Source organism: Chiloscyllium plagiosum, chromosome 30 (assembly GCF_004010195.1).
Source record: "Chiloscyllium plagiosum isolate BGI_BamShark_2017 chromosome 30, ASM401019v2, whole genome shotgun sequence".
Taxonomy (NCBI): Eukaryota; Metazoa; Chordata; class Chondrichthyes; order Orectolobiformes; family Hemiscylliidae; genus Chiloscyllium; species Chiloscyllium plagiosum.
The window spans coordinates 7,979,581-7,997,718 of NC_057739.1; the positions used below are offsets into that span (position 1 = coordinate 7,979,581).

At 43.7% G+C, this 18,138-nt stretch overlaps 1 protein-coding gene across 1 annotated transcript in view; it reads right to left on the bottom strand.

The window, feature by feature from the left end:
• Window positions 1–526: 526 nt before the first annotated feature.
• fut7 (fucosyltransferase 7) overlaps window positions 527–18,138 on the bottom strand; it is a 41,689-nt gene continuing 24,077 nt past the window's right edge. Inside the window, exon 2 of the mRNA XM_043719909.1 lies at window positions 527–3,700. Coding sequence (XP_043575844.1) covers window positions 2,538–3,602 — 1,065 coding nt within the window. The 5' untranslated portion in view covers window positions 3,603–3,700 and the 3' untranslated portion in view covers window positions 527–2,537. The remainder of the gene's footprint in view (window positions 3,701–18,138) is intronic.

The window sequence follows — 18,138 nt, forward strand, 5'->3', positions numbered from 1 at the left end:
GTGTCCAGTTCTAGTCTTTCCGTTCTCGGAAAGATATTATCAAACTGGAGAGGGTTCAGAAGAGATTTCCCAGGATGTTGCCGAGATTGAAGAGTTTGAGTTATAAGGAGAGGCTGGATGGGCAGGGACGTTTTTCACTGGAGTGCAGGACATTGAGAGGTGACCTTATGGAGGTTTATAAAATCATGAGGGGTATCGATAAAGTGAATGGCGAGTTTATTTTTCCCTAAGGTGCGGGATTTCAAGACTAGGAGCAGACTTTTAAGGTGAGAGGAAAAACATTTAAAAAAGACATGAGGGACAATTCTTTTACGCAGAGAGTGGTTTGTATGTGGAATGAACTTCCAGAGGAAGTGATGGATGTGGGGACATTTTGACATTTTGGATAAGTCCATGAATAAGAAATGTTTGGAGGGATTTAGATTAGATTACATTACAATGTGGAAACAGGCCCTTCGGCCCAACAAGTCCACACCGACCCGCCGAAGCGAAACCCACCCATATGGGCCAAGCGCAGGCAGGTGGGACTAGATAGTTTGGGATTATGGTTGGCATGGACTGGTTGGACTGAAGGGTATGTTTCTGTGCTGTATGAGTCTATGTCTGAGACCAGCACACACTTCCTCTGGAGCCAACAGGGAAGGGACACTGACCCTTGATCTGTGCCAAGAGCTGGCAGGTAAGAATGTCATCAGCCGGATACTGAGTCCAGCTCTCTGGGTGAGCACCAATGATGTGTTTTGAGCTCAATACCTCAGACAAACAGTAACCCCATAATTACACTTACATTCACCAGTTCTTGTCATCCCTCTCATGATCCTGTGAGACATGATCTGCATTGAACTTGTCATCAAGTGAGCCCAGGTAAAATCTCTTTAACAAGTTCTCCCATTGCAGACTTTTACACTGGAGTTCTGGGCGGGGGGGGGGGGGGGGTTCTCATTTAAAGGTCAGTGAGCCCTCACACCGTATAGGAACTGGGGGTCCAGTCAGTATGCCTGCAGAGTAACACTCTACACTGGATCTTACTACAAATCAGAAAATATTACCAGCATCAACAAAGTAAATTTACATTTTAACAAATATCCTTCAAGAAAAAGTTGTTGAAAAATACAAATTCAAGTTTTAAACACTGTCTTAGAGTGATTCATGCAGTCAATTCTGTATAATATGATATATAGACTTCAGGCGACACTTTAAATATTGTGAATGCTGATTATATATTAATACTTTGATAGAATGATGATTTGATATGCTAATCTGATATTGTACTACAGTAGGAATAGTATAGGGAGAAAGATTACGTTGCTATCTTCTCACACCTCTCATCCCAAGGTATCAGCCTCCTCTGCATCACCCACACCTCATAAACAGAAACATCCATCCCCATCCCACTATGTTCTCTCTCTTTGCCTCTTGCAAGTGCTACTTCATATTGGGGTTTGATTCCTTGTTGGGTGGCAACATCCGGCAGTTTACACACACACGCACAGTGCTTCAGCTTTCATTATGATAGGAGGCAGTTCATTTGCTTTGATGTGGTCAGGTGGGAGATCGGATGTAAGCCTGACCCAGATCTTTCTCAGCAGCCACCCAATATGCTGCTTTTCACTCCAGATCACTGGGCAGTACCAAGACTGGTAAACCAGTTGAATTGTTCGATAATAAGTATTAAATGTTACCTACACAATTAGTTGTTGAATTTGCATCTAGTTCTGAAAAGGGGAAAGGATTCACTGGGAGCATCTCCGTCCAAATAATTCATTGATCGTTTCAAATACTCATCAAAACACTGCCTACATTCTAATATGTGCTGGCTAACCTGACAAGAATTGGGTTCTTGTTAAAGTCATAAGAATATTCCAGAACATTTGGTGCATTTTAACTATCCAGGCTTTTCGCAGTCCATCAAATATTAAAGCTGATCTCTCTCTGCACCTCTCTGTAGCTGTAACACTATATTCTGCATTCTGTTCGATGGCCCAGACATATTTTATGATCTGCATGCAAAACAATACTTTTCACTGTATCTCAGTGCATGTGATAACAATAAATCAAGAATCTCGTTTTCCTTTGAAAGGGCATATCCGTTTCCCCTTTTGTAAATTACTGCTCAATCTGTGTCCACCAATCTCTCAGTTGTATCTTTCAAATTAGAACAACGCACTGCATAAAATAATCTAGCTTGCCCCCAGTTCTTTGATCAATTATTCTAAGTCTGTAGCCCTTGGTTGCTGAAAACTGAGATATTTCTCTTGATCTACTCATCAAAAACTGCATGTAATTTTGAGCACTGCCTTTAAATTTCCCGTAACCTTGCTCTGCTGTAAGGACTATTGTAAATCCTCCATTCACTGATGTCCCTCAAACCTCCTCGCTCCCCAGCACCCTCTCCAAATGAACAATTTAGCAATTGAAGACAATGATCTAAAACATCAAAAGAGGAACATTTAAAAATAGCAGCAATAATTTTACTTCTAACCTACTGAGTTAAAGAAATAACGGTCGTTCTATGAGGTAGATTGAAAAGAAGTCTATCACTGGTGAAACCAATCATGTAAATTATGATATACTTTTGACTGAGGAAGGCTATAAAAGTTAGTGCAAATGGAACAGAATCTCTCTGTCCAGTTTGTGTTCAGCTTGACCACAAACCTTTTCCTCCAGTTAAAATACTGCTCATATCGAGTGCTGTTCTCCCTCAGATCCATTAGGAAGTTGGCCAATTCTTTCTCGGATGCAAAGTCATTCACGTGAATGAAGGAATCAGGTGGGGCAAACTTTTCATAGTTAGCACGTGGAGGCCCCAACACCACAGGAATGGACCCTGCCGTGAAAGCGTTTCTCCACAGTTTCTCCGTGATGTAGTCCGTGTGGACGGAATTTTCAAAAGCCAGGTAGAAGGCGTAGCGAGAGATCGTTGGCAGAAGCATTTTGCTGGGGAGGAATTTTCCAGCTGCTCTCCCAAAGACATCGATTGGCATGTGCCTGGACAGATTGGCATGCACCTTTGCCCTCAGACTATTCTTGTGGTAATTGCTAACAACCCACGTCGAAAGGTGAGACTTTCTTGGCATTGAGAAGTTGGTCATTTGGTCACTTTGCTTCTTTGGTAGGAGGGTTCCATAAGGGATGAAGATGTCTGAATCTGTCCTGTAGGTCATAGTCCAGTTGAAATGACCATTGAACGGATGGATCCTCTTTGTGTTGGTTGGTGATTCCAAAGAAACCCAGAGCCACTTCTGGTTGGGAGGTCTGACCAGCTGTGGTAGGCTGGAGCTTTTGAGTTGGAGCTCCCTGTGGTGAAACACAACAACATCTGCACGATCAAACATGGACCTGTTGTGTGTGAGAATGCAGTTGGCAACATCATATAAATCTAGGCAAGCATCTTCCCTCAGAGTGGAGTTTGCATGAAATGGCCAATGCCAAACCAAGATGATGAGAGGCTCTGGAATCTTCTTGTAGTTTTTCCCAGACCAGATCACTTGGCTGATGTAACAGTTAATCAGAAGCTGCAGCAAGTACAAAACCACCACTAGCGGAGCCAGGATTTTGCCAGTCTTCAATGTTGATAACAAGCATAAGTGCAAGACTGCCATGTGTCGATTTGCCAATGAGGGAAAAGCAACAGCAGGCTAAATCTTGTCGAAGTCTTCGAACCGACATCTGCTGAGTATGAACTGCTTGTGAGCTGTGTCTGTAAGAACACATCAGGGAGACAGTGGTTAATTTGCTGTGCCTTTGAAAGTGCCAGTTTCTCAACTCAGCGAGTACGCAAAGGAAGTGCTGTTACTATGCATAGTTCACCCAGAGTTCAGATTGGCATTAAGGCTAATTGATCACTTCACACAACACATATTTAGCTCAGTTTATCTGTTTAAAACCACAACCTTCACAATGTCCAACACAAACATTTGTGAAATTTAGAGGGAACAAATAATTGACTTATAAAAGCAAATATCTAGTTTCTAAATTAATCACGAATGAACGTGGAAGTGACCCTGAAAGTCAAAGAGTGAAAGCAGAATGGAGCAGATTTTCCTGTCTGCTCCCCACCTCAGTCCAATTAATTCTCTTTCCCAAACCCATACTCCTACCTCATTTAGGTTGGGATCAACTCTAAGCACCTCAAGTGTCCTCACACAAGAGGGCAATCATCATAACTGAACTCAAGCTATTTCATCACAGAGGCATCACTGCTGAGTCCCATCCTGTCCTGATGCTGGGAGCAGATTCAACCAAACACTTTGGTCCCTGGCTCATTTTATTTCTCCTCTTCCAATTCACTTCCTCAATTGGCCAAAGTACGGGGCTGTGCTGAGTACAGCAGTATGACTTCTGCGCTGGCTGAAATCAGTTTACGGATGACGTACTGAAACAACCTTCCTTCTTGAGCGGGTCTGACAGCGACTGAGCCATCAAGATAGTCTTGCTTTCACCCAACATTCAAATCGAATCATCTCAAGATTGCAATCAGCAATGACGATTACATTCTTGACTGAAAAGGAAACATCTCATTCTAAGTTTTGCCAACGTTTGTATCTCAGCCTGATTTTATTGGCACATCCTGACTCCACCCGCACAGAACTTGGTCTCGGCTGATGGAAAGGTGGCCTGTTCAATTGCTATGAACCTGTTGGCTAACTCGAATCAAGTTCACTCGTTAAGCGGGTATTTTGTCCTTAAGACCTCGATTACATTTCTGCAACGTGTGCCTTGCAGATCTTGTGTGGCAATCTCATTTCATTTGTTTGCAACTGCAATTATCTTGGGGTGCTAAGTCGAATTCGCAGCTATGCTGGGAGTTCTGGTACCTTGGAGTCAAAAGGATGTGGGTTCACAGTCCACTCTAGTGACTTGAGAACACAGTCCAGGCTGATGCTCTAGTGTGGCGCTGAAACGTTGCTACACTGGTAGAGCTGCTGCCAATCAGATGAGACATTAAACTGTCAGGACATGAAAGATACCATGGCACTCTTTTGAACTACAACAGCAGAGTTCTTCATGGGTTCTTGTCAATATTTATGACTAAACAGATTATCTGGTTGCTATCAAATTGCTGTTTTTGTGGGATTTTCCTATGCACAAAATGGCTGCCATATTTCCCACATTAGAACAACGATATGCTTCAAAAGGTATCTCATTGGTTGCAAAGTGCCTCAGGGTAGAGTTCATGAAAGCTGATACATCAAATGCTTTGTTCCAGCATTTAACAATTGCAGAACACAGTAGACCTTGTTGTAAGCTTAAACTATTAAACAATATATTGAAATACTTATCCACTTCCTAATGGAAAACAAACAAAAAGGTTACATTTAACTCAGAGCTAATCTGTTGGGACACCTTTTATATTTATATACACGTAGCATTTTTGTTTCTTGCAATTTTTGCTGGTTTGAGTGGAAAACTATCATTTCTTGTTCTTCCTGTAAAGATTGAAATCAGTTTGTCTCATCCCTCTCACCCATCCCTCCCAGCATGCATTGTGACCAGAGTTAAAGGGGCAGTCGCCAAGTCAATACTAGACAGGACAAGAATTTTTTGAACTGGGCAAAATCTCTGGACTGGGCCATTGATTAGAAACTGCCTCAAACTGAGGCCTATAACAACAAAAATAAAATATACCAAGCATATTATTATTATGTTTTAAATTGTGTCAGTGCAATGCCAAGGGAAGCATTTCCCTTTTTGCAGTTAACTATTGAACATTACCAGTTACGAGTGTGACAGGTTAGTGCCTAACAACATTACTTGCCTTTCTACACTATCTCATTGTCTCACACTCTGGCCCGATTATACCTTGCCTTATAAAACAGGAAAGGGACAGTCCAGTCAGGTTGGTTAATGCTCTTATGGAGGTTAGGATGGAGCTGCCTTTGCTTCCTCTGTCGCAATGACTGTCCTCACTCCATTTCTACTGGCCTTGCATGGTTGGCAGTTAGCTCAGTTGGCTGAATAGCTGGTTTGTGATAGAGTGAGGCTAACAGCTAACACCATCTGAGGCTATCCTGAAAGTCTCTCCTTCTCAACCTTCCTCTTTGTCTGAGGTGCAGCGACCCTCTGATTAAACCACTGCAGGTTGATGCTCTCGAATGGGACCACAGCAACTTCATATTCAGAAATAATGGCTCACTGGGTATACACTGAATGTCTATCACTTTGTGTCACCTGACTGTGTTCAGGAAAAATTTCTTAGGAAACATATGTCCAGTCCAATGATAAACGATGCACTTTTGGAATTGATTCTTAGAAATGAGATGGGCCAGGTATGTTTGGAATGAACTGTCAGAGGAAGTGATGGATGCAGGTACAGTTTACAAGACATTTGGATCAATATCTGAATAGGAAATGTTTGGAGGGATATGGGTCAAATGCAGGCAAGTGAGACTAGATTAGCTGGGGAATATGGTCAGCATGGACTAGTTGGACCGAAGGGTCTGTTTCCATGCTGGTTAGGGTGGCACAGTTGTTAGCACTGCTGCCTCACAGCGCCAGGGACCTTGCTTTGATTCCAGCCTCGGGTGACTGTCTGTGTGGAGTTTGCATATTCTCCCCGTGTCTACGTGGATTTCTTCCGGGTGCTCCGGTTTCCTCCCACAGTTCAAAGCTGCGTAGGTCAGGTGATTTGGCCACGCTAAGTTGCCCATAGTGTTCAGGGATACATAAGTTAGGTGCTTTAGTTATGGGTAAATATAGAGTTGGGGAATGGGTCTGGTTGGATTGCTCTTTGGAGGGTCAGTGTGGATTTGTTGGGCCAAAGGGCCTGTTTCCACATTGTAGGGATTTGATGAGCCAGGCAGGCTTGGGTTCAAGTCCCACCTGCCCCAGACATGTGTCATAACGTGTCTGAACAGGTTCAGTTATAACAACAAAAATAAAGTAAACCCACTGAAGTCTCTGATGGTGCAATGGTAGTATTCCTACCACTGTTGAAAGATGTTGATTAAGAAAATATCTATAAAGCAGACCATGATGCTTTCAGAGAGAGTTGGATGCCATGGGGGATGCAGTGCTCTATTTCCCTCTGCAACTCCAATTTAATTTGGCCCCTTCCCTAACACCTCACTTTTGATGACTTGCATTGCCTGTGTAAATATCCAATTTTGCTAGTGGCAGATGATAGTTAAAAACAAAAAAAAGAGTCATAGTGATCTAGTGATGGGGAAAAGGCAATTTGTTGTGTGTGTGTGTATAACACTTCTGGATGGAAAGCAAAAATAAAGCAGAGTCAGAGATGTGTCTGTAGAACTGTGTGTCCCGAGCTGGGCCTAGCCTTTGTACACCTCGAGAAGTGGCTCTACTTTGGTGTTTCGTGATAAATGACATTCCTTTCCAGTTGGGTGTCTGGAGTTACTTCAGAGACAGAGTTTTCAATGAGTGGCTGTTTTCCTGGAGTGTAAAACACCACTGATGGGCCCATTGTGGGTATGGAGTCTTCTGTGTTATCTCCCAGTGGCCTTCTAGCACAGAAACCCATTGTGATTTGTTGAGCAGAAGCATCATTTCACTACCAATGGCATGGTACCCACATGGTGGGTGGGTAGCTGATGTGAGAACCAGGTTACCCTCTGTGGATGTCTCTAAAATAACCCCAGGTAGCCGATGATGTTAGAAGCCCAAGATGCGTTTCCTGTTGTGCTGCTGGCCCTGTTCATTGGGTCTGCTTTATGAAGGGCTCAGGTGATGAGTTCCACTTGGGTAGGCCATTACCTGTTACCAAGGGAACTCATACTCAACAATCCTCACAGTGAGATTAATTAGCAATTCCCCATGGGCCTTGCTGGAAACCTGAGCATCCATTTGCATTTCCCCTTCTGCACTTTCCACTGCAGGTGTAACAAACCTTGAAGACTATGCACTTTGGAAATGGTCATACGCCGTGGACAATGTTTGAAATGGCATCTATCACCAAGCTAAGGAATTTTCAACTTATGGTTGAGCTCTGCAGCTTGAATCTCTTCAGAAACTATGCACGCCAAAGGGAGTACACACTCACCCATACATCATGTCTGCCTCATTGGATGATAGGGGACCTGGTCGCGTGCACTGCTTTCGGGAAGTGATGACCTAATGATATTATTAGATTACTTACAGTGTGGAAACAAGCCTCGGCCCAACAGGTCCACACTGACCCTCTGAAGAGCAACCCACCCAGACCCACTCCTTCACCTAACACTATGGGCAATCTAGCATGGCCAATTCATCTAACCTGCACATTTTTGGATTGTGGGAGGAAACCGGAGCACCCGGAGGAAACCCACGCAGACACGGGGAGAATGTGCAAACTCCACACAGACAGTTGTCTGAGGCGGGAATTGGACCGAGGTCTCTGGCGCTGTGAGGCAGCAGTGCTAACCACTGTGCCACCGTGTCACCCATTATTATCACTGTTAATCCAGAAACGTAAATAATGTTCTGTAGACCTGCCACAGCAGATGACGGAAATTGAATTCAAATTAAATCTGGAATTAAGAGTCTAATGATGACCGTTGCAGATTTTCAGGAAAAAAAAAAGTTCACTAATTTAGGGAAGGAAAATGCCACCCTCAGCCTAGATGTGACTGCAGACCCACAACAATGTCATTGACTCTTGGCTGCTCTCTGAGCAATCAGGAATGAGCAATAAATGCTGGCCTGGTCAGTGACCCATATCCCGTGAATGAATAAGAAATGTTACTGCTCCAAGCTGCTGAAAATACACTCAACCAGAGGTTAGCCTCCTGAAGCAGGAACGCCAACATCCTCTTCCTGTACACCATCTCTCCAGTTCAGTATAGCTTGCGTAACAGAACTCCCAAACCATCAGCATCAAAGATGCACGAATTGAGACTGACTGTCAGATTTGCATGAGAGAAAATGTCATCCAGCTGGGAAGAATATTCAGTGTCCGTGCTGTAAATGCTTTATACAAATCGATAGCTTTTACTGCCAAAGGGTGGTAAGGATAATAGAACAAAGGCAGGCAAATAGCGAAAGGTCAAATACTGTGAAACCAACACTGGAGAGATTCAGCAGGTCTGGCAGTGTCTGTGGAGAGAGGAGCAGAGTTAATGCTTTGTGTAAATGGAGTCGAGGTACAGATCAGTCGGGATGTGCAAGAGCAAGCTTAAGGGATTTGGAGGGCCTGGCCTATTCCTACAGCGTTAAAGGGAGCAATATGAGGAAAGTAAGCTCCTGACCACAGCTTCCTCTTCTGCTATGACTCCAGCGTTTACAGACCTCCTGTATTATGCGGGCATTGCATTCCCCAACCAAGTGTGCCGCTACATGCCTCTGCTGTTTAATGAACACACACACACACCCCACTCTGTCTACACCATCCTTACCATCAACGATTGATGTCAGGTACTCTCTCAGAACCAAAAAGAAGCAGGAAACTACATTACTCATCTGGCCATGTCATGTGGGCAGACAGTTGTTTTCACAGTTAACCTGTTTGTAAATGATCTGATGTTATGCCTGCGAGACCAAAGGACTTTTAGTCACTTTGAGCCTATAGTATGGTGGTGACTAATGTTTTAACATAGACTGAGCTTCCTACTCGCTCACTCGAAAACAGTAATATTCCTGATGATTGGCCGGCAGGGGAGGCAGGTGGGGGAAGGTGGAATGTAGGTGAAACTAATTTTGTTACTCATCAGGTTATTGTTCTTAGAAAGATACCTATCAACTGTCAGTTCCAGTTTCTTTCCTTTGACAGTTATTTGACTGTGATATTGTGTGCTTTAATCCTGTCAATGAACCTAAGGCATGTTCTTGAGTCATTCTAAAAATCTAAAGAGTCATTAAGATGCTTGGCACAGAAACAGACCCTTTGGTCCGACTCGTTCATGCTGACCCGATATCCTAGTCCCGTTTGCCAGCACTTGGCCCATGTCCCTCTAAACCCTTCCTGCACATTTAACCAAACAGATGCCTTTTAAATGTTGTAATTGTACCAGCCCCCACCACTTCCTCTGGCAGCTCATTCCATACATGCACCATCCTCTGTGTGAAAAAGTTGCCCCTTGGGTCTCTTTTATATCTTTCCCCTCTCATCCTAAACCTAGTTCTGGACTCCCCAACCCTGGAGAAAAGACTATGGTTATTCACACTGTCTATACCCATCATGACTTTATAAACCTCCATAACGTCACCCCTCAGCTTCCGAAGCTCCAGGGAAAACAATCCCAGCCTCCCTATAGCTCAAATCCTCCAACTCTGGCAATACTCCTGTAAACCTTTTCTGAACTGTTTCAAGTTTCACCACATCTTTCCTATAGCAGGGAAACCAGAATTGAATATAGTATTCCAAAAGTGGCCTCACCAAATGCAATATTCAGAATGATTCCTTTATCGATAAACTCCATTACATTATCTAAGACTCTTGACAAACACAAATTGCTGTTTGGAGGTTGAGTGCTGGCTGTTCCTTCATGAAAGATTTTATTTTGTATTCAGACCTCCGTACAGTACCCCAGAGCTGACTCCTCTATGGGCACTTTTGATTCCTTTCTCAATCATCAAACTAGGATCCAGTTGTTTCAGCCTTTGAGCTTTGTCCCATGGACTTTGGAGCTCACCAGGCCTTTGTGGTCTGCCCGTTCCTGCTCTTTTTTTCACATTATTGTATGAGAGGCCTGAAGCCTGTTTGAGGTCCCGTCTATCAGTCTACAGTTAGGGGAATGTGCACATCCCACACTTACTCCCATGTACTCCCATGGTAAGTTACCGAATGCTTTGAGAAGCTTCTACACAATCACTCACTTCACAAACACCAGCACCACATCTCTTTTTCCCAGGGAATCCAGCTGATAGGGCCATTCAACCCATCGAGTCCATGCTGGCAACCCAGTTAGTCGCATTGCCCCACACCCTCCCCATTGAACCCTGCAACGTTTGACGAAAAGTCACCGACTTCATTCACTTCGGTTTCTCTCTCCACAGATGCTATCAGTCCTGCTGAATATTGCCGCTTTTTTCCATGCAGGAAATGTTACTGTTGACTTGTACTTCATACTCAGGGACTTGGTCCTCTGCTGTTTGCAATTGCCCAGTGAAAAGAGAAATGCAATTACAGTTGGCAAAGACAGCTTCTGAGTCCTCCAGGACTGACCTGAGAAATCTCCAGGACACTGCCGTGTGCGACGCTTTGTCAAAATGACCAGCGACATTAAAAAAGATTATTTTTTTTGCAATTTTCTTTCGCCTTTCTACATTTAACAGATATACAAGAATTGAAAATGGAGACTGACAGCCTGTTTGGCTGACAGGCAAGCATCATCTAATTGGGTTGTGAGTGTTTTTGCTTTCCAATTGGTGTTGGAAGACACTACATCAGAAGTGATAGGTGTGTGTCTTATGGACTGTGATGACTGAACTGAAACAAAGCTCTCTCTGAAGAGTAGACTTGGACTCTGTTTAAATCCAGTCATCTTCAAGTGAATAACAATAGGAGCAGAGGATGGTTGAGCCGAAATGAAAAGTGTTGGGGAAAGGTTACTCCCTCACCCCGGCTTTCTGATGTTCTGCCTCATGGACAGTTGAAGTATGTAGTTCTCAGTTACTGCTTTAATAAAGTGGAAAAGAAGTTGGCCTCCATTAAAATACAGAAGCAGGATAAGAAACAGTTTGTTTTTGGTATTTGGGCCTGATTATTTAAATATAGATGAAACTTTGGAAAGATTGTTAACTTTCATGGATACATTTATCAGAAAGATGATTTATCGACCAGTTACAAAGCATGGTCAGATTTTGATTGGTTTAGAAAGACTGAAGATAGTACCATGATATAGTCCATTATCATAGAATCCACGCAGAGTGGAAGCTGACCATTCAGCCATTGGGTCCACACCAACTCTCTGGAGGACATCCTAATCAGACCCACCCCCTTACCTTATAATCCTCCATTTCCCACAGATAGTCCACCAAGCCTGCACACCCCTGAATACTGTGGGCAATTTAGCATGGCCAGTCCAGCTAACCAGGGAGGGAACTGGAACACCCAGGGGAAATCCATTCAGACACGGGGAAAATGTACAAACCTCCATTCAGACAGTAGCCCAAGGCTGGAATTGAACCTGGGTGCCTTGCACTGTGAGGCACCAGTGCTAACCACTGAGCCACTATGCTACACATGGAATGCATGTGAGTCAAGACTACAGAAATTTTATTCGGAAATTCTCTATTCTCTGATAGTATTTAACTTATTTGACTGTGCTAAACTATCAAGAATGAAGAGACTTTTAATTTTGTCGGGAGTTATATTTGTGGAAGAACATGCTGCTGGAACACGCATCGGAACAAAAATTCCAAGGAAAGCATATCTTCCCAGCAGCATTCCTAACTCAAAATGGTATATTCAGCTATACAACAAAAAAATGGAGGATGTAATGCTCATAAATTGACGAGACCAGGACACAGGTGACAGCACAAGAGAAGAACTATAACTGATCGAAATAAGGACAAAAGTACATTTGATGATTGTGGGAAGCAAAGTGAATTTGGGATTTACAATAAGAGAATAAACTACAATGACAACAACATGTCATCAATCAATGCTTCAGGTACCATTATGAGAGGACACTGTATTGGTCACAAGAAGTTTAGGGTGTAGGTTTGCTCGCTGAGCTATAGGTTTGATATCCAGATGTTTCATTACCTGGCTAGGTAACATCATCAGTGGCGACCTCCAAGTGAAGCAGAGTTGTTGTCTCCTCCTTCTCACAAGAAGTTTCAGGCCAGTGAAGACTGTGTTGGTGGCAGATACTTTCAACTGTGCCATATTCGACAGTGGATTCACATCTAATGGAATAGACTGGTGAAAATGCTACTAAGGTTTGGGATACATTTCAGGGATTTGAGAGGTCAGATTTGGGCATGACAACATACTAATGTTTTTGAGAGAAGAAACTTTCCTTGTAAAATAACCAGAATCAGTAATTTTATTAGGACAGTTATAATGTAGTTTTATAGTTATAGTTTTTTTTATCTTTTCAAGATGGCGGTGATGTTGCATCTTGGGCTCCTGGCCCAGTGCTCATTTGTTTCCATCTGCTTTCTTTGTTTCTTTTTTTTTCTCTTTTTACTTTTTACTTTGTTTCTTTCTTTCTCTCACTGAAATCCTTTCTTGGCATCTTCGGCAGGGCCAGAGTAGGCCTGGCCTCCTGAGCATGCTCAGCAGATGCAGCAACAGAGGCAGCATGTTCCAGCGATACATGGCGGCACCAGTGGTACCAAAGACGATCAGTGGAGCTTGTCCCAGGAGGAGGCTGGGTGAAACTCTAGGCCAGAGCTAGGCCCTGGGAGATAAGACTTTAAAATCAGACTTTTCCTTTTAGAGTCATAGAGATGTACAGCATGGAAACAGACCCTTCAATCCAACTCATCTATGCCAATCAAATATCCTAAATTAATGTAGTCCCATTTGCCAGCATTTGACTCGTATTCCTCTAAACCCTTTGTATTCAAATACCGATCCAGATGCCTTTTAAACACTCTAATTGTACCAGCCTCCACCACTTCCTCTGGCAGCTCATTCCATACACGATCCACACTCTGTGTGAAAACGTTGTCCTGTAGGTCCCTTTTAAATCTTTCCCTCTCACCTTAAACCTATGCCCTCTAGTCTTGGATTCCCCTACTCTGGGAAAAAGACCTTGGCTGTTCACCCTATCCATGCCCCTCATGATTTTATAAGGTCATCCCTCAATGTCCAATGCTTCAGAGAAAACAGCCCCAGCCTATAGGGTGGCATGGTGGCTCAGTGGTTAGCACGGCTGCCTCACAGTAGCAGTAGACCCGGGTTCAATTCCCGCCTCAGGCAACTGGCTGTGTGGAGTTTGCACATTGTCTGTATGGGTTTCCTCCCACAGTCCAAAGATATGCAGGTCAGGTGAATTGGCCATGCTAAATTGCCCATAGTGTTAGGTGTAGGGGAATGGGTCTGGGTGGGTTGCTCGTCAGTGGAGCTAAAGGGCCTGTTTCCACACTATAGGGAATCTAATCTATTCAGACTCTGCCTGCAATTCCAACATCCTTGTAAATCTTTTCTGAACTCTTTCAAGTTTCACAGCATCTTTCCTATAGCTGGGAGACCAGAATTGCACACAATATTCTAAAAGTGGCCTAACCAGTGTCTTGTCCAGCCGCAACATGACCTCCCAACTCCTATATTCGCTGCACTGTCCAATAAAGGCAAACGCAACAAGCGCCTCCTTCACTATTCTGTTACCTCTGTTTCCAGTTTCAAGGAACTATGCTGAAGAAGGGCTTATGCCCGAAACGTCGATTCTCCTGCTCCATGGATGCTGCCTGACCTGCTGCGCTTTTCCAGCAACACATTTTCAGCTCTGATCTCCAGCATCTGCAGTCCTCACTTTCTCCTCAAGGAACTATGAACCTGCAACCCAAGGTCTCTGTTTGGCAACACTCCCCAGGACCTTACATTTTCTTTTGGACAAAGAGTTTAAGATCTGGACATTTTTCTTTTGGCTCTGTTTCTTTTATTTCTTCTCTTGTTTCTTATTAAATTCTGGCTTTGCATTTTAAGATGGCGCAGGAGAATTCTTTTTTATTCATTCATTGCTAAGATGGCCAGCATTTATTGCCCATCTCTAATTGCCCAAAAGTTAGTTAAGAGTTAACTACATTGCTGTGGGTCTGGAGTCACATGTAGGCCAGACCAGGTAAGAAGGACAGCTGCCTTCCCTGAAGGACATTATTAAACCAGATGGGTTTTTCCCAACTTTCGGCAATGGATTCATGGTCATCATTAGACTTCTCATTCCAGATTACTTTTTATTAAATTCAAATTCCATCATCTGCCATGGCCGGATTCAAACTCGGGTCCCCAGAGCATTATATGGGTCTCTGGGCTGAGTCGAGAGTGTGGTGCTGGAAAAGCACAGCAGGTCAGGCAGCATCCAAGGAGCAGGAGAATCGACGTGTCAGGCGTAAGCCCTTCATCAGGAATGAGGCTTCCTGAATCTCTGGAATGGAGATTCACACGGAAGATCCCTGAAATGGTAGGCCCAACATATGATGATCAGCTGAGGATCCTTGGATTGTATTCATTAGAGTTTAGAATGTTGAGGGGAGATCTAATAGAAACTTACAAGATAATGCGTGGCTAAGAAAGGGTGGATGCTGGGAAGTTGTTTCTGTTAGGTGGGGAGACTAGGACCCATGTGCACAGCCTTAAAAGTGGAGGGGGTCAAGTTAGAACGGAAATGAGAAGACATTTCTTCAGCCAGAGAATGATGGACCTGTGGAATTCATTGCCACGGAGTGCAGTGGAGGCCGGGACGTTAAATGTCTTCAAGCCAAAGATTGATAAATTCTTGATCTTCCAAGGAATTACAGGCTACGGGAAGAGTGAGGGTAAGTGGAATTGAAACGGCCATCAGCCATGATTAAATGGTGGAGTGGACTCGATGGGCCGAATGGCCTTGTTTCCATTCCTATGTCTAATGGTCTTATAGACAGATCTCCAGCATCTGCAGTCCTCACTTTCTCCTCTCTGGATTAACAGTCCAGTGATAATATCACTAGGCCATCATCTCCCCAGAATGGTGACATTGTACACCTTTCACTGTACTCCTGTATCCCTGTCCTTGAGTACATGTGACCATAACATCTAATTATCATGAAATGCACCATTGAAGAAGAAAGCACAGGTTGTACTGGATATGGAAAATCACAAAGCTCTTGTTGTATTTGGAAAATCGGTGAATGTGCAATTTACAAAATCAGGAAACTATTGCAATGAAACATAACCTTGCCACTAGGAGTCTCAGGTAGATAGGATAGTAAAGAAGGTGTTTGATATGCTTTCCTTTATGGTCAGAGCATTGAGCATAGGATTTGGGAGGTTATGTTGTAGTTGTACAGGACATTGGTTAGGTGAGATGCCAGAGGAAGTGGTGGAGGCTGTTACAATTACAGCATGTAATTTCCACAGGTCCATCATTCTCTGGCTGAAGAAATGTCTTCTCATTTCCGTTCTAACTTGACCCCCTCCAATTTTAAGGCTGTGCACATGGGTCCTAGTGTCCCCACCTAACAGAAACAACTTCCCAGCATCTGGATGGGTATATGATTAGGAAGGGTTTAGAGGGATATGGGCCAAATACTGGCAAATGGAACTAGATTAGATTAGGATAACTGGTGGGCTTGGACGGGTTGATCCAAAGCATCTGTTTCCGTGCTGTACATCTTTATGACTCTATGGCTCCAAGTGTTATTGATATCAAGTGGTAGAAATTTAGAAGACAAAAAGTCAATTGTGTTAAAATTACATTTTGCTTATCGATTTGCTGAAAGCTTAAAAATGTGAGTTACATTTGCTGGAATAAGTGATGGAGAATATAATAAGATATTGGAAGAGATAAATGATAAGTATGAGTTTTATGGAGCGTAGTTAAGTGAAAAGAAATGAAGTTTTCAACTCTCTGACTCTATAAAGATATGAATTTGGACTCCATCTAAATACACTTAACCTCTAGTTTACAACAGCAAGGGCGGATATATTAGCTAACGAATGGTTTGACTTGGGAGAGATGGACAAGGTGTGGAATACATCCAGGAATACTCACCAATTGGCATCCTAAACTCGGGAACTTCATGGGTACAGAGCACAGAAGAGACAGTGACAACTGATAAGAGAGGGAAGCTACAGAGCTTGTTATCATGCAGAGAGCATTCAGGTATGCAGAGTCTTCCTGCGGCACCCAAAGGTCAATCTGAACTTGAGGATGATGTTATTTTCCTGTTTTGTCTGAAAGCAACTCTTGTTATCTGCTATCAGCTTTCTTGAAATAAATAAGCTTCAACACATTGAATAACAGATCATCATAGGAGCTGATGTTTAAAGGGCAGGGCTATGGAGGGGCAGGGTGTTGAGGGACTGGGCTGTGGAGGGGAGGGGTTTGAGGGACTGGGCTATGGAGGGGACGGGTAAGAGGGACTGGGATTTGGAGGGGGAGGATGTTGAGGGAATGGACTGTTGAGGGGGAGGACTGTGGAGGGGATGGGATTGAGGGACCGGGATTTGAAGGGGAGCAGATTGAGGGACTGGGATTTGAAGAGGAGGGAATGGGCTGTCCAGGGGGAATGTGTTGAGGAGCAGGGGATGGGAGGGGGAGGGGTTTGAGAGACTTGGGTGTAGAGGGGAAGGGGGTCGAGGGACTGGTGGGTGTTCCTCTACATATTGAACAGAAAAAAAAATCCAAACATCTCTTTAATGCATGAAAGTAGAATAAATATTAAAAATAAAGAGCTTTTGTTTCAAATGTTCCTGCTGATGGAGGGAGGGAGGGAGGAGATGAATATTGACGAGGACAATAATCTCTCCTGTTGTTTGAAATGTTACAAGGTGATCTCTTCCAGACACCTGAAAGACCATCAGGATCCTAGTTAAACCATCTCATTGGAACAGTTCAGTGCCCACACAGAACTGCATTGAAGTGTCAGTATGGACAGTACGGACCTTCATGGTTTGGACTCAGTGATGGGAGAGCCCCACTGTCCCATTCCAGCCTTCACCTTGCATCACTCCAACTCCAAACCTAGCAACGCTTAACTTTCCTTCCTCTTCCCCCTCAAAATCCTTTGCCACTCTCTCTCACTCAATTTTCACCCACCTCGCGACCCGTTATCAGTAAACTTGCCACAACCCAATCCTTTCTTCCACTTTGTTTCCATCACATTCCCTAACTTCTGTTATGTCCCTCCGGGGTAAAAAACTGGAAATCAAGCCTGCTTTTCCTGGAATTGTCATGTAAGTAGACAAAATTCCCCAGTTTACCTGATTTTTAGATACAGGTGGACAGAGAGCAGGGACCAGATTTCCATCATTATAAGACCATAAGACCATAAGACATAGGGGCGGAAGTAAGGCTATTCGGCCCATCGAGTCCAGTCCGCCATTCAATCATGGCTGATGGGCATTTCAATTCCACTTACCCGCATTCTCCCCGTAGCCCTTAATTCCTTGTGACATCAAGAATTTATCAATTTCTGCCTTGAAGACAGTTAGTGTCCCAGCCTCCACTGCACTCTGTGGCAATGAATTCCACAGGCCCACCACTCTCTGGCTGAAGAAATGTCTCCGCATTTCTGGTATGAATTTACCCCCTCTAATTCTAAGGCTGTGTC